Source organism: Microchirus variegatus (genome assembly GCF_963457635.1).
Source record: "Microchirus variegatus genome assembly, chromosome: 4".
NCBI classification, from domain to species: Eukaryota; Metazoa; Chordata; class Actinopteri; order Pleuronectiformes; family Soleidae; genus Microchirus; species Microchirus variegatus.
Window position 1 is genome coordinate 8,673,282 of NC_139805.1, and position 22,082 is coordinate 8,695,363.

A 22,082-nucleotide genomic window follows, 5' to 3' on the forward strand; every position below is an offset into this window, starting at 1 on the left:
ACATCTGTCTTATACTTTTATTTATTATCCCACATCATGTCTTCACCTAAAATGAAATCTTCATCTCCAGGATCCCTAAACACTCATTGGCTTTCATGTCCTGCAACCCACTCATTACGCTCAATCACTGCCTCCACACATCCACAGATTCTGCTGTTGTTTCCACGGCGAGAGAAATTCTTGTGCCCAATTATCTCTTGTAAGGTCTCGTCATGAGTTTGATCTTAGAACAAATGGTTAAAGAAGTGAAGTAGGACCAAATAAGTCCTGTCCATTTTATAGTCCATATACTGAACATATTGATTTAAATGATATAAACAAAACCTATAAACTATACGTTTATTGGACAAAAACATGTGCATTTGTACATAATGTAACATGTTATAATTAGTGTTATTACACTGTAATATCACTATCCTGCAGTACTGTGACATTTTATTGGACACTGCCAAACTACACAGATCAGAATACAACCCCAGCAGACTGCTGTTTTCAGTGCGTTTGATCAATGCAGGCAAATCCCTCTTCAAATACATGTTCCCATGGTTACCAAATGATTTACGTAGACGTATCCAGAGCTCAAACAGCTTAATAATGACAATACTCACAGAACAATCAGTGGATTAATTCATTAAATGTTTAGCCCTAAACTCAAATAACCTCCTTTTCCTATTTCATCTTCAGTGCAATACTTTAGCCTGGTACACGTGAGATGCAGTGAAACCTGGAGCAGTGGTGCGGGTGAAGTGAACTACTCTGCTGAAGATTGACAGCAGATGTGATTTTATGTTTGTACTCTCTGCCCAGACCTTGCCCGGCTAATTGGAGAAAAGCTGCTGGCAAGGCTCTGCTCACGACTCACAAGCTTGTTTCTTTTTTAGAAAAGCCACAGCCAGTATATCGAGACAATTTCCCTCGATCAGGCAGCAGCAAATGAGCTGTGAGAATAAAGACCAGGATCAGACTTAAATCCTGTCAAATTATCACTGGTTTAACACCCTGGCAACCCACGGCCTCCACTGCTCACTGCTGGCTGAGAGCCTCTTAAGAGCTGGTTTCTCAAATCTTATTCAAAGGCAACCCTCACTGTATGACACATACAGTATGTGACATTTTACATTTCTGTGATTGCTCTGGTTCCCTCTTTGAATCCTCCAGAAACTCCTAACATTATGCAGACATTGAATAGTCTTCTTTTTTTTACTCCCTTATTTTATGTATTAAAAGAGAGAAGCACAGCAGAGATATATACTTAACCACATCTTACCAAATCACAGTGGCTAAAGAAGACTTTGTCATTTTTAAAGTGTTTTTCCAGGGTCAGAGAACATTGTTCACCGACCACAGAGGAAAATAAATGAACCAGCAGTAGATTTTTAAAGCTTTCACATAGTAAAAATACATCTATTATTTCTCTGTACATGACTGTGTGCCTGTTTGTTTGAGTAGAGGTTTCAAGAGATCGAAGAGGTTCACCTGCGGCAGATGAAACAGCTGATCAAAGGTTACTCCCACTCCATAGAAGACACCCACGTCCAGGTGGGACAGGTACGTCCACTCTTTCCCTCCATCTTTGTCATGGTTTTCTTAAAGATTAAACAGTCTGTTATATATAGTTTTCTAAAGAATGCTACTCTATATTTTTAATGAGTAACCAATGTTACCACAAAACACAAGTTATATAAAACACAATATTGTTTGGGTTAGGGTTAACCCTTTGGATACACTATAGGCAGAAATGTTCACTTTTCACACATTTTTGTTTTATGGAGAAAGGAGTTTAGCCAATTACATTTAAAGCTGGTATAGGGAAAAACATTTAAGTGTTATTGATTTTTTTAATTCTGTAAAAGTGTAATGTAAATCAAATGATCTGAGAGAGAACCAGACTTCTGCCCCTCCTCCACGGGAAGCCAAGCCAGGGCAAAATCTGGCTGGTGACGGACATTTTGATCAATCACAGAGCCGTTTAGAGCGAGAAGGCAGTAGTGCAGTGTTTGTAGGAAGTATGTATTCCTATAGTGGGAGCTGAAGAAGATTTTTCAGTTATGGTAATGCATGATAAGGAAGTAAAGCCTATGATATGCCCATCACAGACACTCAAAGACACAACTTGCTGTATAGATAGATGAAGTGAGTTTAGCTCCCAGTGCACTTCTGGTGGGAAGGGCTCAGGACAAAGGAGCTGTGATCTTGACCAGAAAAAGTTATCACTCTGAGTCCTCGTAACAAATAAGTTTTGTATTTTATGGTGGTTAAAGTCCCGAGTGATCACTCTGTTCTTGTCTGCTGCAGGTGCATGAGGAATTCAAGCAGAATGTGGAAAACATCGGCATCGACAACCTCATCCAGAAATTTGCTGAGCTGAAGGGCACAGGCAAAGACAGGCCAGGTGCTGTGAGCTCAAAACAATTCCTTCATGATTGGTTTCCGATAGGGATATTATTATAATTACAATAATAATAATATTAAATAAATATAAAGACAAGGGCTGAGAAAGCACCATAGTTCACAGTGACAAATCACATGTGCCTGCATGCTGCGAGTGTGAATTTGTGTTTATTTATCCCAGTTTGCCTGTTGTCTGCAGCTCTGGCTGGTTTTGAGGAGTACATGACAGCTTTGGCACCTGAAGGTGGAAAGAAGAGTCGAGCTAAAGCGTTCAGGATCCCGGGTCTGGGCAAGAGGGACAAGGAGCCAGACTCTACGTGAGTGATTGCACGCACGCATGCACACACGCGCACACACACGCACACATGCACACACACAAACGGAGTCCATGAGTTGGAAGTCACTTTGAATAAAAGCACTTGCCAAATGAATAAATGTAGGTGTCGACACTTCAGTTCAGCTTAGTCTGGTCTTCTTCATTTACCTTGGCATCAACTTTTTAGTTGCTTGTGTGCTCGTACCAAAGAAGCAGTCTTGTTATTTACAAATGCTTAACATAATGAGTAATGAAGCAGTTAAATTACCAAGGCTTCATTTGTTTATAACACCAGAAAGTGATCTTTAACAAGGAGAAATATAACAATTATGCTGCCAAAACAAAATAAAAAAAAACAGAGACAAGAGGAGAAAAAGAGTTTGTTTAGTTTATCTGACTGAAATGTTGCATAGATAATCATGGGAAATGTTTGTGTATTTTTCTCATTTAAGTTTTTATGTCCATGTGTCACCAGAATGTGCTCATGTTACCATGATCTACAGTGAAGGAATAAAAGTGTAAAAGCATTTTACAGAGTTTCTCCTCTTCACACATCCTTTAGAAAATAGTGGCTGAGACCGTGTGAAACTAAGTGATCCATAGTTAGCATTACTTCCTCTTAAATGCTTTAATGGTATAAAACACATCGGCACACTCTATCATTTGTTTATCTGCTCACTCATGAATAACTGCACCTGCTCTTACGCTACTGACTTTATATTTGTTTCCCAAAAATACGTCTGACCTCAATGCATAGAAACACAGATTTGCTCTGTGTGTTAAACTCATGTGAAACCCTGTGAGGAGATATTTTTTATTATTGACGTACTGCTCAATTTGTTATGTGTTTGCAGGGATTCAGCAGTGACTGAGACACTGGTGAGTATCTGACACAATGTTCACCTGACCACTTGTATTTGGTACATTTTAGGACATTTTCTGGCACAAACACTGATCTTGCCAGGACCAGTTGTCCTCATGGAGACCAAAACCTAATAATGTCCAAATAATGCAGACCCTTATTTCTGAGCAACTGGGTTAAGTTTGGGGCCAAGATTTGAGTTGTGGTTAAAGATAGTGTTAAGCATTAACTGGTTAAGGATTAACGTTACAGATAAGGCTTTGTATAGACCAGTGGTTCTCAAAACGTTTATACCAAGTACCATCAGAGGAATTATTGAGCTGTTTATTCCCAATAAGATAATTTGCTCTCTTATCATCCTCCTCTTCCTCACATATAGCCACATTAGATCAAGATGGAGTGAGAGATAAGGTTGCTCTAATTATTATTATTATTATTATTATTATTATTATTATTATTATTATTATTAATAATAATAATTTATTTATTTTTTGTTTTTGTTCCTCAGCTCCACTCTGATCACATATCCTGATACAGTGGAACAGTATTTCTGTATAATATTTTCCTCTAAGTACCACTAGAGGAAGCTCACATACCACTGGTGGTACACATACCACAGTTTGAGAACCATGGCTAGACTGTCCAAATGAAAAGTCAGTTCAGTCTTTTAAGAAGAATAGCTTTGCAAACCTGTGTGTGTGTGTGTGTAGGTGTAGGTGTGGGGTTTCCCAGGTTTATTCCTGTACTTAAGGGAGATTCAGAAGATCTTTTGGAAGCCAGAGAGGAAATGCATGATGTCGCACGTCAGCCTGTGTGTAACTGACACACAGAGAGAGTGAGTGTGTGTGTGTTTGTGTGTGAAAAGGCTTTGTACGCTGCCAGGAAACCATCTAACAGACTGATGTGGAAGCAGAGAGTCAACAGCAGAGCTGCTGCTGGTGATATTTTACACGTCCAAGGGCCTTGAGTTTTTAACTTCAGAGCAACAGGCACAAGTAATGTTGGCAGAGGACACATTAAAGCGTATTGCATGAAACAGTACATGTAGTTTTACTATCAATTTGACTGAGTATTACTACGCTTATCATATCAACTTGAGATGTGATAACTGAAATCAGACCTGATACCATCTGTATCTGTTCCCTCTCATTCTAAATATAACTCTCTCCTCGTACGCCGGTGCTGGAATGTATTTCAGGTTTTCCATGTGTCTTGTTATGAAGATCATATGACATCAGCTAAACACAGCTGATGTACAGAACGTCCTGACTAATGATGTCGTAACGACGAGTACTGACCAGACCTCAGTGCAATAAAAAACTTATTTTTAAACTGTATGTGGTGATGACATGTGATTTTTGTATAATCTAATTTAAATTTATCAGATTAATCTCAGATTAAACCCTTTGAAAAACAAATACCTAAACCAGAGAACTTGATCTATTAACTTTGGCAGTCAACTGCACCCTGTATGCCTGTAGAGTAACCCCAGTCCAACACATGACTGGATTAATTATCTGTCTCTGCCCCTGTGTTTGTGTTTGTGTTTGTGTTTGTGTTTGTGTGTGCGACTTCCTTCACGTAGAACTCTCCACTGGAAGTGGACGATGAAGGATTTGTCATCCGAGCCGACAGCACCCAGAATGATATCCTTTCTCTGCTTAGTCTTGAAACTGTTTTCTGTTTCTTTGTCAAAAAATGAATTAATAATAATAATAATAAAAATAATCCTACAAAACATCCTACATTAACATCCTACTCATTTAGTCTGGTTTGACCTTTAGTCTGTCGCCTCCCTGTATAATTTCAACTACAACTAATGATTACTTCCATTATTTTTATGCACTGTGCTCTATTTTCCATCTATTTGCTCCCTTTTTCAGTCCTTTATTTACACAAAGTCCAACCCTTTCAATTTAAAATGTGAAAATGAATATGGTCAGTCATTAAAATACAAGGCAAAGCATCACCTCTTTCATTACCGAAGCTGTAATCAGCAAATATCACTGTGCACTGTTGCTGTACATACTCCCACTATTCCTGTGAATGAAAATGATTCAGTAGCTGTAAAAAAAAAAAAACTGGATTCTCCCTATTATTTCAAATTTTGAAAAAGAGAATATAGATTAATGGAAAATATCACAGACGCCTCTTGATCACATACTTGTGGCACCTAATTAAACCTCACGAGGCCATTGAATGGTCTCCTGGCTGAGACGGAGACACTTTAAATGAAGCGTGATGAGAAGGTCAGAGGTGAGAGGTTTGGTTTGAACGAATTATGCACCCACTTGGCTTCATTCATGGTCTCATTAACAAGAGCCAGACGGTTATAAAGATCTTAATCCTGCGTGTGGTAGAAATGTCCAGCAGCACCGAATATCCAGGTACCGAAGAGTCTTCAGCCCCGATGCATTTATCGGCAGTGACTCTGGAAGAGTGTGAGATAAAAACCCTTCTTGCCTTTGTCTTCACCCTGTCGAGTGCTGTGGCTGCTCAGGATATAAACAGTGTGCATTTATCAAAGACCCACAAATTCTCTAAATCTAGCAGCACTCAACACATGACATGACACAACACAGCAGAGTCTGAAGAAAAGAGGAAGTTCTTCCCGGGAGAGATGATGCGACAGGAAGTGGCGGTTAGGCAGCTCTGCAGCCATCGTATTCAGTACGTCCTCTGCTTGTGTTCTATTCTGTGTCTTTGCTGAACCTCACATTGATTATCTCCATCATATCCCTGTTCCTGATTTTATCAAACTCATAGTGAAGTACATTTCTTTCTCTCCTTTTCAAGGGAATGACAATATTTGTCCAAATAGTAACACCCACCTGTGAGCAGAAGTAATAAACCCATGCCTTCAGGTTTTTAATGTTCTCACTTGCATTATATTAGATTTATTTTTCAATATTGTTCTCACAGAAGGTATAATTTAATTTGAAACATAGTTTTTTGTCTCTCAACTCACCAACGTGGTTCCTGTCTTGCTACACTCACACTTCTCATCCATGTTTGCAGTAAAAGCTTGTTCTCCTTGACCCTCATCTCTCTCTTTACGCTGCTCTGAGGAGAAGGAGAACAACTTCTACTCCAGTGATTCAGATTTCGACGATGAGGAGCCCAAAAAGTTCCACATCCAGATACGACCAGTGGCCACAAGTAGTCGCGGCAACTCTGTCACCACAGAAAAAGAGCTGAAGGCCACTGTTGGGACACTCACCCTGCCGCCCAACCGAGGTTTACGGCAACAGGTTGAGCTTGTTTAAGATTCTCATTGTATTTATCATTGGGCCTGAGTGCCAACAGTAAGATAGTGAAGTCTATTTTTTAAGGATCATCTAGCTCGAGGACGAGCACGGAAATAATTATTGACAGAGACCAATTTCATTCCTTTCATGTGTCTTCTGTATTGAACAATCTGTCCCTCTGTCTGACTTTCAGGTGTCAGTCAAGCGGCATCTTTCCAGTAAGTTGTGCTCCAGTGTTCAGTATTTGGTGATTGATACTGTGCTGCAGATCTCTGCTTAAAGATAAAGCAATGGGAAATGTAGAGAAGACTGTGATCTTTGTACTGTACCTTTAAGTACAGACTCCTGAATAATTCTGTTCTGCAGGAAACTCGAGTACAGCAGGAGGTCGATCAGAAGATGATGATGCTGCTGCCTCCCACAGGGGTGAGCCTGACTATTCCCTGAATCTGTTTACTGTCTGTTTGATTGGTCACTTGTTTGTCTATTTCTTTTTAATAAAGAAAATCTTTGTTGAATTTATTATCTTCCATCTCATGTGCTTACCTGTCATTGTTATAAATAAAATAAACGTAATGATCCTGTATTTGGTGTTTTCTGAAAAAGATGGAGACGAACAAACAGTCTGCATACAATCATCCTCATAAAGTGACAATGTATGGATGTGGTTGTTCCTCTCCCTCTATCCTGGTTGGCCCTCGTGTTTCCTTCAGACAGCAAATGTCTTCACCTGTTGACCTGCCTGAGCACCCACTCTTTATTAGTCACCAGCAGAAACTCTGCCCGAGGCAGAACGTGTTTTATCACTGACACTTTCATTAGCTGCCAGAGTGGGAGGCTACAACCTGCTGCTTCACAGCAGTGGGGACACTCACTATCTCTTTTTCTCTCTCTCGCTCTCCATCGATATATCTCTCTCCTTCTCTTTCTCTCTTCTTTTGAATCCAGAGTAGACTAGGTTAACAAAGAGCATCTCATTAACGCAGTTGCTCTGGGGGCTGAAGCTGGAAAAGACTGTGCTAATTACTGGTATTGATCAGCGATTGTAAAGGCTGATGGGTTTTCTCTTCTCATGCCTTCTTGTCATCCTCATCCTGGCCTCCCTGCAGTGTCCTGACAAAGATAAATCCTGATTATGGGACGTCCTCAATCTGTCTCACTGTATGCATGTGTGTATTGCTTCTTTACAGATGGAGAGCAGGAAGGCCTTCGCAGGTCCGCCTCCAGTCCTGATCACAGCAGGTGAAGCACTTCTGACTTCCAGCTCCTCTTTCTCATATCTCTCTCTGAACCCTGCTGAGAGACACATGCAGAGGTTCAACTGTCACCAGTGGTCTTTTCCAGCACATTCATTTACCTTATGTTCTTTCCTACATGTCTGTGCACAAGCATAAAGCACTTAAAGAGACTCTAGCACAATCAATCTTTCATTAGTGACCTGTTCAGGGCATATTCAAAAGAGACTTCACTTAACACTTGTATCGTTCTCTCTCCCAATTTCTTTCTTCCTCCATCATTTGCCATCCTCAATTTCTTCCTCTCGTTTATACAACTCCCCTCTCACTTTTATTAGTCCACCCGCTCATTGGTCCTTGGCTCTGCCTGATTTTCTCCCTTTTCTTCCCTGCTTTCCATCAGGTTGAGCTCCACACCGTCAGTGTCGGACAGTCTGTTTGGACCTCCACTAGAGTCTGCCTTCAAGTCCAAAAGCTTTGATGGCAGGGAGCAACTTAGAGAGCAGAGCTTTGGTGCCTCTGAATGTATGTCTGCTCCAAATATTTGTATATTAAGCTGAAGTTTGAGTTTGCATGTTGCATGTGACTAAAACAGTCCTCACTCTGTAATATCCAGAAATAAATTCTGCCTTGTATGTAAGCCTGTATGGTAAAATTGGGTCGCGAGTGAGTGGACTTAGGACAAATGTTGGTATTTTAGAAAATGATGTTGTCATTATATACCCAGCTCTGTGTGCTGTTGCTTTATTTTACATCTTTGAAAGTTGCATTTTATTTTTCCCATCTAGGGTTAATAATCTCTTATATTCTGAACTGATATCTTGTGTCATGTTTATCGTGTGTCTGTGTTAGATGCTGCCTTCTCGTCCGACTCCTCTTCCCCCGAGAATGTTGAAGACTCTGGTCTTGACTCGCCTTCTCATCAGACCCTTGGACCCTCACCAGAGCCGGTGGGTTGGGCAGCTTGGCCTCCTGTGTCACAGAGTAAGGCTCAAACTCGGGGACGACCCGCAGACCCGTTCCTCAGTGCTTTCCGTGACCCCTCCCCTGGTCGCAGCCCGCACCCTCAAGAAGACCCTGCCAGAGTCTGGTCTGTCGCTCCATCGCGTCCCTCTGGGCTTCCCACAGAAATGGACCCCTCATCAATGCAGTTTCCTCCTTTTTCTCAGCCCCTCTTCCCTCCTGAGACAGAGTCATCGGTGTGGAACTGTAAACACATCCCCCCCGAGGATCCCTTCCTCACCGCGTTTGAGAGGACTGTCACACAGGAGCCCTTAAACCTGTCTGACGCTTGGGCTCGCCCGCCTCCTCGCCCAAACCAGGAGGGCAGAGGCATGGAGGTGCGAGGGGACCCATTCTCCGTTACCCCCACTGACACTAAGACACTCCCAAACTCCGCCTCCTCCTCATCCTCATCCACTCGTAAAGACAGAGACAGGAAACGAGACCGCAGCCTCCCACCCCCTGTGTCCTCTGATGACCCGTTTGCAATCACAATAATTGGCAGCCCAACACATCAGTCGTCTCTGGCTGCAGCAGCTGGATTAATCCCTCCTCACAGCAGCAGTAGCAGCAGCAGTACTACTGTGGGAGGTGGCTTTGTAAACAGCAATAAACCGGGTCTTAATGCTACTTCAAGCTCTTTGCCCACAGTCCAGACAAAGAAGGAGCTGATGCACTGGAACTCTGTCCACAACCCGTTCAGTGAGAGTGTCTCTGGAGCACTGAGCAGCTCCAAAACACTGGAAGGAGGAGGAAAAGCAGAGGGAGGAGCCGGAGGAGAGAGGAGAAAACACAGATCATCAGAAAGTGAGCCACGCAGGAACGCTCCCCCACTCACGAGGCATTCAGGCCCACAGGAAGATCTGTGTTTTTCTACAGACAAAGACCAAGACTGTTTGGACCTGAACACACAAATAACGTGCAGTGTCAGCTCTCACAAGGGTATTTATCATTATTATTTATTCTCATGTCAATGTGAATAAAAATGCAGTCTAAAATAGCCGCTGGGTTTAAAGCCAGCATAGTGGGCTCTTTGCAGAGCATATTTGACAGGAACAGAAATAATCAAATAAAGGTTGGCTGTGTTCCATTTAGCTTCCTCAGTTTCAGGCTGTGTGCAGGTTCACTGTCACACTGTCCTGACTTACTGGACAGAACGGCTGGGCAAAGAGTCCATTACATAAAATACTTGAGTATTTTATCGTAGTACAGTTTGGATGTATTTTTACTTAACTTGAGTATTTTTGTTTACAGGGTAAAAAGTATCCTATTTTATTAGTTTAAACCAGGGGTCTCGAACTCAAATGACTTGGGGGCCAATGCGCATCTATTGTGGTCAAATGGGGGCCAGCCTTGAGAGCAAAAAGTGGAAAAAATATATATAAATGTTCACAATATTGCAATTAAATTTCTATCAGGCTCGAGCCCTAACAAGAGTATTTATATATGGATAATTATGACCAATGTCTTTTTATTACTGTTATAAAAAAAACTTTGCTAGCAAACATTCGGGGGGCCGCCTGGTTTAAACTGTGCCTACACAATTGTGGATTTGATTGGTTGGTGGAAAGTAATTTTAATTTAACCAGGCAACAGAGGCGAAAAACATATTTATCAAATCAGGGAAAACAATAATAACTTTAACAATAACCGAATTTAAATCCTATTAAAAACCAACAAAACACATATAGATTTTTTTTGTAAAATTGTGAAACTTTCTGACTTTTTTTCTCGATTAAATACCTCAGAATAATCAGCTAAAGCTAAATTTCACAAAGAAAACAATCTAAATAAAATGCCTGCTGGTTTGATGCCAGCTTGTTTTGGCAGTGTGGAGTTTTCAGCTCGTCACAGGCTGTTTTTTTACATTCTCTGCCTCTTCTGGTCATCGTTTTCATTCACATCAGCTTTGAATAATTGTGTGTGTTTGTGTCCTTGAAAGGGTCCAAGCATAACTACAGAAAGGACACGTCTGAAGTGGTTACAGCTGCTCCACAGAGAACGACCAGGACCAAGAGGACTTCAGGCCGATTGAGTGGCTGTGAGAGAGTGAGTATCCAGCCCTGACGCAACAGCTGATTTAATCAATCAGATTCTTTTACTTGTTTCTGCTTTATTCATCAACTACAGTGTCCCCTGATACTTTGTCGTATGTATTTTTAGATATTAACCCCCTCTAATGTAGTTTGTCTTGTTATACTTCTGTCAATACTGATCCAGGATTGTTTTCCTCAGTCACGTTCCCTGTGCTCCTCTCCGCTGCCGGAGCCCAACCCGTCCCTCACCTCCTCCTCCTCCTCCAGTCCCAGTGAGTGGGGACCTCAGGCCAGAGACGGCGAGTGGGGAAGTCAGAACCGAGCTCCCAGTCCTACCAGGACGGGACAAGCCTCACCGCTGCCCTACCAGCACCAGGACCAGCAACCAAGACAGTGTAAGCCTCAGCAAAAACATGACGTTACACGACAGGAGAGACATGCACTTACTGGATGAGAGACAGAGAAACAATGATAACGCATCTATCAGTCTACCTGATATTGTTTAGTCTTTAAGTAGTTTTTTTTTTTGTTTTTTTTTCACAATTTTTTTTTACGCATTAGCGCACTTTCTCACTTTCATTGTGCTATGGGTAGACGTGCACTTTATGAACAAGCAAGGCAGCCAACTGCTTGGAGCCCTGAGCCGATAGGGGGCACCCGACACTCTGAGCCTGAGGGCTGTTGCCTAAATGCATCAAGTTTTTTTAAAGTTATTTACAGTATTTAATTTTTTCTATATATTTATATTGTCTTATAATATGAGTTCTTTACAATGTAATGTTTGTTTTTTACTAAGTTTGTATAGGTTTTTTTTTTTTACAGTTATTTACAGTATTTTATTGTTCTTTACATTTATATTTTCACATACTTTATTTATCTCTCCGTTCCTACAACAATATAAAGAGAAAATTAGAATTTTTCTGGCATATTTACGAATGGTAATTAATCGTGATTAATCCACAGCTACCCTGTGATTAATCTGATTAAAAAATGTAATCTTTTGACAGCCCTAGAAAAACATGAAACACTTTCACAAATCCCAGAAAGAGAATGTACCAAATGATTTCAGGGGTTACTTAAGACACATACTATAACATAAACTGCAAAGATGAGGCTTGTGGAATGACATTGAAATGTGTATTTTATTTTATAGAATCAACTAATTCAGTGAAAGTTATGGTAAAAGTTTGATATAAGATGAAGATATAAGTGAGTGGCTCTTATTTTGATAGCCAGGTTGAAAAGAAGCGGTGCTATTGTGCATGAAGAAAATCCAGTCAGCTGACAACTGGTTCGCATCTCTTTTGTTTATAGCAGAACAGTATCAGTGAAATTTAGAGTGGGAATTGTAAAAGTGTTTTGCATCTTGTGAATTTGGTTTGCACTTCCAGTTGTTTGTTTTGTTTCAGTGTTCTACTAATAAGAAACAACAATGGTGAAAGAACAAGACTGATGAGATGAAACTGAAAGGACAGTAATTTGACGTTTATGAGAATTAATGCTCCAGCATTTTCAAATGTCTCTATTTTCTGGGCTTAATGCTGCGGTAGTGTGGATGAGGCACATCTAGGGCATATTTAATAAGTTTGTAAACAAAAACAGGATGTGGATGTTTCCTGGAGTGGTATAAATCAACCTCCTTTAACCTACATACATTTGTTCGTCACAGTGCACCTGTCCAGAGGGCCCAGTCCCATTTCCCTCAGCACACAGGAGGCCTGGCCAGTGGCAGCAGCCATAACCGAGTATGTCAATGCCTACTTCAAAGGCGGACAACACAACCGGTCAGTACCAGGATGATGCTGCTTTATGTTGTGTCGTCACTGACATCTGTTGTGGTTTCTCAGTCGTGTCTGTGCTCTTCCTTGATTCTCCAGCTGTCTGGTGAAGATCACAGGCGACCTGACCATGTCCTTCCCAGCGGGCATCACCAGGATTTTCACAGCCAATCCCAACGTTCCTGTTCTCAGCTTCAGACTGGTCAACATCTCCAAGATCGATCACTTCCTGCCAAATCAGAAGCTGCTCTACATGTCAGCTCCGTTTTGTGTTTTTCACATCATAAAACCGCTCTATTTTCAGTGTAAAATAGACCATCCCACTGTCCCTGTGTCTCCACAGTGATCCGTCTCAGACTGACCCAGACACCAGAGACTTCTGGTTCAACATGCAGGCTCTGCAGGTCTACCTGCAGAAAGAAGCTGAACTCAACCCACAGGTGTCTTATCACAATGTCGGCGTGCTAAAGTACCAGGTCAGTGTTTCACGTGGGTATTCTAACACTTTTCAGCACCAACACTGTTTCTTTTTAATCATGAGAACAATGTCTGACTCTTCTCTTCAGATGTACTTCAAGAAACAATGGTGATGCTGGTTGGAATTATACAATTAAAATACTTAATTTTCATTTTTGTCATTTCTAAATAATTACCTGATAATTCTTGGTAAAATTAAACATAAAATTAAATCTGTTCTTTGCTGATTTTGATTTATCTTCAATTCTTTGCTTTGTACCAATACTTTTCCTTGGAAAACAGGCACATGAATGAATTTATAAGCAGATAAAAATGTTTATACTTATACCGTCTGGCCAAAAATAGAAGTCAGACACTTTATAGCTTCATTACAGGACCCATTAGCTATGGTATAGTTTCAGTAAGCTTACACAGTGTCACATTCAATCCTCTGTTGCATTTATTCATATTTCTGATGGGAGGGTTGAACCAGTGTGTTGAGTCTTCTCCAGCACGTCAGAAAGATTCTCAGTTGGATGAAGGTCTGGACTCTGTGGCAGCCAATCCATATGTTAAAATGAAATTAACCTTTCTTTCATAATTTAATACAGATGAATTCTGTCATTGTCATCTTTGAATTTGCCTTAAAAACCTTGTATTCAGGTGAATTCTGAAAGACATACTAACCTATGACTTTTTTGTCAAATTTTGGACGACATACTAAAGTATGACTTTTTTGTCAAATTCTGAACGACATACTAACTTATGACTTGTTTGTAAAATTTTGGACGACCTACTAACCTATGACTTTTTTATTAAATTTTGGACGAAATACTAACCTATGACTTTTTTGTCAAATTTTGGACGACATATTTAAGTATGACTTTTTTGTCAAATTTTGGAACACATACTAACCTACGACTTTTTTGTCAAATTTTGGTCGACATACTAACCTTTGACCTTTTAGTTAAATTTTGGACGACATAGTATAGTATGACTTTTTTGTCAAATTTTGGACGACATACTTTAGTATGACTTTTTTGTCAAATTTTGGACGACATAGTATAGTATGACTTTTTTGTCAAATTTTGGACGACATACTATAGTATGACATTTTTGTCAAATTTTGAACAACATACTATAGTATGACATTTTTGGCAAATTTTGGACGACATACTATAGTATGACTTTTTTGTCAAATTTTGGACGACATAGTATAGTATGACTTTTTTGTCAAATTTTGGACGACATACTATAGTATGACATTTTTGTCAAATTTTGGACGACATACTATAGTATGACTTTTTTGTCAAATTTTGGACGACATACTATAGTATGACTTTTTTGTCAAATTTTGGACGACATACTTTAGTATGACTTTTTTGTCAAATTTTGGACGACGTACTATAGTATGACTTTTTTGTCAAATTTTGGACAACAGAGTATAGTATGACATTTTTGTCAAATTTTGGACGACATACTATAGTATGACATTTTTGTCAAATTTTGGACGACATACTATAGTATGACATTTTTGTCAAATTTTGGACGACATACTATAGTATGACATTTTTGTCAAATTTTGGACGACATACTATAGTATGACATTTTTGTCAAATTTTGGACGACATACTATAGTATGACATTTTTGTCAAATTTTGGACGACATACTATACTATGACTTTTTTGTCAAATTTTGGACAACATAGTATAGTATGACATTTTTGTCAAATTTTGGACGACATACTATAGTATGACTTTTTTGTCAAATTTTGGACAACATAGTATAGTATGACATTTTTGTAAAATTTTGGACGACATACTTTAGTATGACTTTTTTGTCAAATTTTGGACAACAGAGTATAGTATGACATTTTTGTCAAATTTTGGACGACATACTTTAGTATGACTTTTTTGTCAAATTTTGGACAACAGAGTATAGTATGACATTTTTGTCAAATTTTGGACGACATACTATAGTATGACTTTTTTGTCAAATTTTGGACGGCATACTATAATATGACTTTTTTGTCAAATTTTGGACGACATAGTAAAGTATGACATTTTTGTCAAACAGATGAATTCTGTCATTGTCATCTTTGAATTTGCCTTAAAAACCTTGTATTCAGGTAGTCGGCTGACTGTGTGCATGTGGTTTTGTTTTCAGGCCAGGCAGTGTATAACCTGAACACGAAACCTACCACAACTTCATTTTTTTTTTCTTATATCTGAATCTCCCTCAGGTGTCCTCCCAGGATCCGGGTCGGGCTCCTCTCCTGTTATCAGCTGAGTGTCAGAGAAGCGGCACGGTGACCCGAGTGTCTCTGGATTATCACTGCTGCCCCGCCACTGCTCCCTCCACCCAACTCAACGCTGTCCAGGTGCTGCTGCCGCTAGACCACAACTCCACTGACCTGCAGTGCCAGCCGCCCGCCTCCTGGTGAGCAATAATGATGTGGGGTGGGACAATAACGCTGTTACTGTCTGTGACTGAGTGTTCACTTGATGTGTAATCAAGAGGATTATTGTCGGGTACTTGTATCATAATGTGCAAGTAGAGAAAAGAGAGAGTGAGGACGTGTGATTTTGGACTTTTTAAAAGGTCATTGGACACAAAACTAATGATTAACAAATCAAACTAAATGACAGAGCGAGGAAGGAGTAAGTCAGACATGGGTGAGTTTTTTTATTTTCATGTATTCTTCTGTATATAGAAATCAAACATTTTTGCACATTTCAAGCAGTTATTTGGAGAAGTAGTAGTATCTAAAGTTGTAGTTGTAGTGATAGTATTTTTCTCTACAGTGGTGCAAAAGTAAAAACAAACAAGGGAAATGTAATGAGTAATAAATTATACATGAATAATAAATATGAATAAAAGCTGAATAACTGTTGTTTTCATATGTGCTGACTAATAGTGAAGTAAGGTGACAGAAAGTTCAAAGTAAGAGTTTCTCCATCATTACTGTTTGTTGTTTTAATATCAGTCAGTAACGACAGCTGTCGTTGACATCATTTTCCACTGGTCCTGACCAAATGAAATGTGGATGAGTATAATTGATAAACAGGAGAAAACAGTTCAGGCCTCACTCACTGTTTTTGTTTTTCCTGACAGGAATGCTGAAGAAAGACGGCTGCTGTGGAAACTCCCCAACCTCTCCCCAACCAATCACAGCAAAGGTCAGAGCTCTGCATCTGCTTCAGTTTGTACCAGTGTCACTTTTTCCTGTTTCGTTAATGAAAGAACATACAGAATGATGAAGTGTTGGTTTGATAAAAAAAAAAAAAAAAAAAAAAAGTAGATAAAAATGTACACAAGTGCTTGACTTCTGTCTGTCTTCAGCAGTCGTCTCATCCTCATATTTGACTTCTCGTCGAGTGGTGTCAGACAAATGTGGAAATTAGTGATTATGAATAAGTAGATTAAGTCAGCTCTTCAGATCCATGACTGTTTTTTAAAGAAAAAACTGGAATGTGGAGATGTGTCATTACGTTTTCACTACGACATTAGTACTTACACATCAGCAGCAGCTGCTCTCCTCAGCCTGAACACTGCACGGATAAAAACGACGAGCATGAAATATCCCTCTTTTTATTATGTGTCAGGTTAACTGCTGCTCATGGGTCACAGATAGAAGACGACATGTCGTAGAAGAGTTTTATGGCTCGAATTTAGGAAGAGAAAAGTCTAAAATTAAATCCAATTTGAGCTCACCTGTGCCTCCATTAACCAGGCGCCCACATTTCTTCTTTTCATTTGTCATTTAATGACGTAATTATTACCTTGGTGTGAAGATACGGAGAACAAAGAAAGGAACTATTCATAGCTGTCAGTGATGGATAGGATGTTCCGGCTTTCAGCTGGATCAGTGAGAGCAGTGAGAGGTCACAGTGTTTCCTCCCAGTCCTTCCAGAAAACACTTTTCTTTACGTTGTATTAAATGTATAAAAGCTTCACATAATGAATAATATCCGGCGATGTTTAGTGGAGTAATATATTTTGACTGGACATCTTGTAAACTAAAACAGAGGCAGCGCGAGCTGTGCCACAATACGCAATAACCTCCTGTTCATGAAAGGAACAATGTGTGTGATTTAGGTCGCATCTATTAACAAGAAATTGAATACAATGTTTAAATGATCTTTTCCTGAATTTATTATCACCCAAAGTCATGAAATGTCACGTTTTCATTACCTTAGAATGAGTTGTTTATTACATGGCTGCCAGCAGAGACGGAAAGAAAAACACATCAACAAAAGGCTTGTGTAATAAAATCTCCACTGTCTCAAGTCTACGAATTATGTTCACAGCTTTTTCTCACTGTTAGACAGCCTCGTACAGCCTCTTACAGCCTCTTACAACTGTAAACTGAAGGTAGTAAACTGCTCACTCTCTGCACCAAATGCCATAGAGAAAATCATTGATTTTACATCACACTTCATCACCACTGCTGCTTCCATCTTTAAATGTCAAATGTGTTTGTTAGTTTGGTGTTTGAAGTCCTTTCTATTGACTTTCCTAAGTGACACAAACGTACAAACTGAGTCAGCTGTGGACCAGCAGCTCCTGTGTCTCTGTGAACTTAAAAATGCTAATTTGGTGTGAGATAGTGAGGGGTTTACAAAGATTTTTGTAGATGTAGGTTTCATCAGCTGAGCTTTAAGTCTTGTTTTCCTTCTGTTCCTGCTGGCAGCCATGTTATCACCGAGTGTCTGTGTCCCACGCTGCTTCAGGAAAATATCAGTCAGTTCATTTACACATATGTGACCCGCCACGGACAAAATGGCAACAAGTCGGCCGAGCGCAAAACGAGAAAAACAGGAAAACGTTTTTTTTTTCCAAAATTAGGGATTTTCGTTTTTTTCAAAATTACACAAGTTGAAGTTTTGAAGAAGCCACTACATGCTTCAAATCACAGTATTGTGGGTCTTAAAACCATAAACTTTGTGTTTGAATTAAGGTTGTTTTATCGCTGTGAATCGCTCCTAGTTTGGGTGTGAAGATCTCACATTCCAGAGCTTTTGTTGTTTTTTCAGCCAATCAGCTGACGATCACGGAGAATACACATGGCTAATTATACGGGGAGAGAGAGAGAGACAGGGAGAGGGAGAGAGAGAGAGTGTGTCGAATGTCCAGCTTATGTGTGCAGTGTGTGTGTGCAGTGCGAAATTAAAGCGTGATTATCATCAAAGCAGTCATCATCAAAGCTTTGTTTGACAAAGGAAAGCAAAGAGAACAGGACAATAAGTCAGCTGTGGCTGAGCAGCTTCTTCACGGACAGGGACAGCGAAAGCACAGAGACGGCTGTGTGTGGACTGTTAGCATTTTAAGCTAGCGATCTTTATGCTAACGTGTTAGCAGACTTCATCGTCACAAAAACAACACATAGATGGATTATTCCGCGGCTGAAAGAGAGCAGGACACACACGGTAGTTGTCTGAGATGATGAATCTCAGACTCTTAACATATTATGTTAAGAGTCTGATATTAGTCAGACTAAGACAATTGATTCGGTTTTCTTAATGTCATATGAACACGTTAGTTTGACTGAAATCGAGCTAGTCTTAGCTGGACTAACATATCTTGATAATAGAATTCATAGTCCGATTACTCCTGCAGTCAGACTTTGTGTTCTGCACATGCAGCGTAAATGTCTCCCCGGTCTTTGACCCGGAAGAAGAAGGAGACGACGTATAGTGCAGTACTGTACAGCAGGTTCGAAACATACAGACCCACAGCACAATCCCACTCGCCATTCGCCGTTTGTGTTTCAGGTCAACAGGAAACTGCTTCAATATGCACTAGCTTATAGAGAGAAACGGCACCGGTTACAGAGGCAGAAATTCATGGCCAAAAAAATCGATTTTGCCTGTCTTAGTAGGACTATAGCTGGATTAAACCGTGTGAATGTACTGAATGTTGAAAATGTGTCGATGTCAAACAACCATGCTTTGAAAAAACCTGAACCATCCCTTTAAAGACCATGCAGTTTTTTTCATAAAGTAATCCAGCTCTTCACTATGAAATGAGCTGACTGACTGTAAAGACGTAGCAATGATCTGAACAACTTTCTCAGCCACTGCGTTTGTGTCTTCACTATTGCTGCTGTGAATCAGAGTGTGTCTCCTCTCCGTGAAACTGTGTCTCTGCCTGTCTGCTGTGTCCCAGGCTCAGGGACGCTCTGTGCCAGCTGGCAGTGCCTGGAGGTTCCCCGCGGCCCTGCACCCAGCCTGGCTGTCCAGTTCGTGGGCTCCGGGGCCTCGCTGTCGGGCATGGATGTGGAGCTGGTGGGCAGCCGCTACCGCATGTCGCTCATCAAGAAGAGATTTGCCACAGGTGAAAACCTTTTTATTTTATATGTACAACTATATATAGATATGTTTGTACACATGTTTATAAACCTATTACTTTTTTCTGAAATTTTGGACGACATACTAACCTATGACTTTTTTGTCAAATTTTGGACGACATACTAAAGTATGACTTTTTTGTCAAATTTTGGACGACTTACTAACCCATGACTTTTTTGTTAAATTTTAGACGACATATTTAAGTATGACTTTTTTTGTTAAATTTTGGTCGATATATTAAAGTATGACTTTTTTTGTCAAATTTTGGTCGACATATTAAAGTATGACTTTTTCGTAAAATTTTGGACCACATACTAACCTATGACTTTTTGGTCAAATTTTGGACGACATAGTAAAGTATGACTTTTTGTCAAATTTGGGTCGGCATATTAAAGTATGACTTTTTTTGTTAAATTTTGGTCGACATATTTAAGTATGACTTTTTTTGTTAAATTTTGGTCGACATATTAAAGTATGACTTTTTTTGTCAAATTTTGGTCGACATATTAAAGTATGACTTTTTCGTAAAATTTTGGACCACATACTAACCTATGACTTTTTGGTCAAATTTTGGACGACATAGTATAGTATGACTTTTTTGTCAAATTTTGGACGACATACTATAGTATGACTTTTTTGTCAAATTTTGGACGACATAGTATAGTATGATTTTTTTGTCAAATTTTGGACGACATAGTACACTATGACTTTTTTGTCAAATTTTGGACGACATACTATACTATGACTTTTTTGTCAAATTTTGGACGACATAGTATAGAATGACTTTTTTGTCAAATTTTGGACGACATAGTATAGTATGACTTTTTTGTCAAATTTTGGGGACATACTATAGTATAACTTTTTTGTCAAATTTTGGACGACATAGTATTGTATGATTTTCTTGGTCAAATTTTGGACGACATACTATACTATGACTTTTTTGTCAAATTTTGGACGACATTAAAGTATGACTTTTTTGTCAAGTTTTGGACGACATACTAACCTATGACTTTTTGTTAAATTTTGGTCGACATATTAAAGTATGACTTTTTTTGTCAAATTTTGGTCGACATATTAAAGTATGACTTTTTCGTAAAATTTTGGACCACATACTAACCTATGACTTTTTTGTCAAATTTTGGTGGACATACTAACCTTTGACCTTTTAGTTAAATTTTGGACGACATAGTATAGTATGACTTTTTTGTCAAATTTTGGACGACATACTATAGTATGACTTTTTGGTCAAATTTTGGACGACATAGTATAGTATGACTTTTTTGTCAAATTTTGGACGACATAGTATAGTATGATTTTTTTGTCAAATTTTGGACGACATACTATACTATGACTTTTTTGTCAAATTTTGGACGACATAGTATAGTATGACTTTTTGGTCAAATTTTGGACGACATAGTATAGTATGACTTTTTTGTCAAATTTTGGATGACATAGTATAGTATGACTTTTTTGTCAAATTTTGGACGACATACTATACTATGAATTTTGTCAAATTTTGGACGACATAGTATAGTATGACTTTTTTTGTCAAATTTTGGACGACATTAAAGTATGACTTTTTTGTCAAGTTTTGGACGACATACTAACCTATGACTTTTTGTTAAATTTTGGTCGACATATTAAAGTATGACTTTTTTTGTCAAATTTTGGTCGACATTAAAGTATGACTTTTTCGTAAAATTTTGGACCACATACTAACCTATGACTTTTTGTTAAATTTTGGTCGACATATTAAAGTATGACTTTTTTTGTCAAATTTTGGTCGACATTAAAGTATGACTTTTTCGTAAAATTTTGGACCACATACTAACCTATGACTTTTTTGTCAAATTTTGGTGGATATACTAACCTTTGACCTTTTAGTTAAATTTTGGACGACATAGTATAGTATGACTTTTTTGTCAAATTTTGGACGACATAGTATAGTATGACTTTTTTGTCAAATTTTGGACGACATAGTATAGTATGACTTTTTTGTCAAATTTTGGACGACATAGTATAGTATGATTTTTTTTGTCAAATTTTGGACGACATACTATACTATGACTTTTTTGTCAAATTTTGGACGACATAGTATAGTATGACTTTTTGGTCAAATTTTGGACGACATAGTATAGTATGACTTTTTTGTCAAATTTTGGACGACATACTATACTATGACTTTTTTGTCAAATTTTGGACGACATAGTATAGTATGACTTTTTTGTCAAATTTTGGACGACATTAAAGTATGACTTTTTTGTCAAATTTTGGACGACATACTAACCTATGACTTTTTGTTAAATTTTGGTCGACATATTAAAGTATGACTTTTTTTGTCAAATTTTGGTCGACATTAAAGTATGACTTTTTCGTAAAATTTTGGACCACATACTAACCTATGACT

General features: G+C 38.9%; 1 protein-coding gene across 1 annotated transcript in view; it reads left to right on the plus strand.

The window, feature by feature from the left end:
- The window catches only part of fcho1 (FCH and mu domain containing endocytic adaptor 1), a 62,449-nt gene that overhangs the window by 34,039 nt on the left and 6,328 nt on the right, over positions 1 to 22,082 (plus strand). Inside the window, exons 8-26 of the mRNA XM_083888440.1 lie at positions 1,450 to 1,548; positions 2,296 to 2,392; positions 2,591 to 2,708; positions 3,562 to 3,586; positions 5,155 to 5,215; positions 6,627 to 6,820; positions 7,011 to 7,035; positions 7,184 to 7,243; positions 8,008 to 8,059; positions 8,456 to 8,577; positions 8,905 to 9,996; positions 10,997 to 11,103; positions 11,290 to 11,485; positions 12,760 to 12,874; positions 12,968 to 13,123; positions 13,212 to 13,344; positions 15,568 to 15,764; positions 16,440 to 16,504; positions 19,494 to 19,661. Coding sequence (XP_083744566.1) covers positions 1,450 to 1,548; positions 2,296 to 2,392; positions 2,591 to 2,708; positions 3,562 to 3,586; positions 5,155 to 5,215; positions 6,627 to 6,820; positions 7,011 to 7,035; positions 7,184 to 7,243; positions 8,008 to 8,059; positions 8,456 to 8,577; positions 8,905 to 9,996; positions 10,997 to 11,103; positions 11,290 to 11,485; positions 12,760 to 12,874; positions 12,968 to 13,123; positions 13,212 to 13,344; positions 15,568 to 15,764; positions 16,440 to 16,504; positions 19,494 to 19,661 — 3,082 coding nt within the window. The remainder of the gene's footprint in view (positions 1 to 1,449; positions 1,549 to 2,295; positions 2,393 to 2,590; positions 2,709 to 3,561; positions 3,587 to 5,154; positions 5,216 to 6,626; positions 6,821 to 7,010; positions 7,036 to 7,183; positions 7,244 to 8,007; positions 8,060 to 8,455; positions 8,578 to 8,904; positions 9,997 to 10,996; positions 11,104 to 11,289; positions 11,486 to 12,759; positions 12,875 to 12,967; positions 13,124 to 13,211; positions 13,345 to 15,567; positions 15,765 to 16,439; positions 16,505 to 19,493; positions 19,662 to 22,082) is intronic.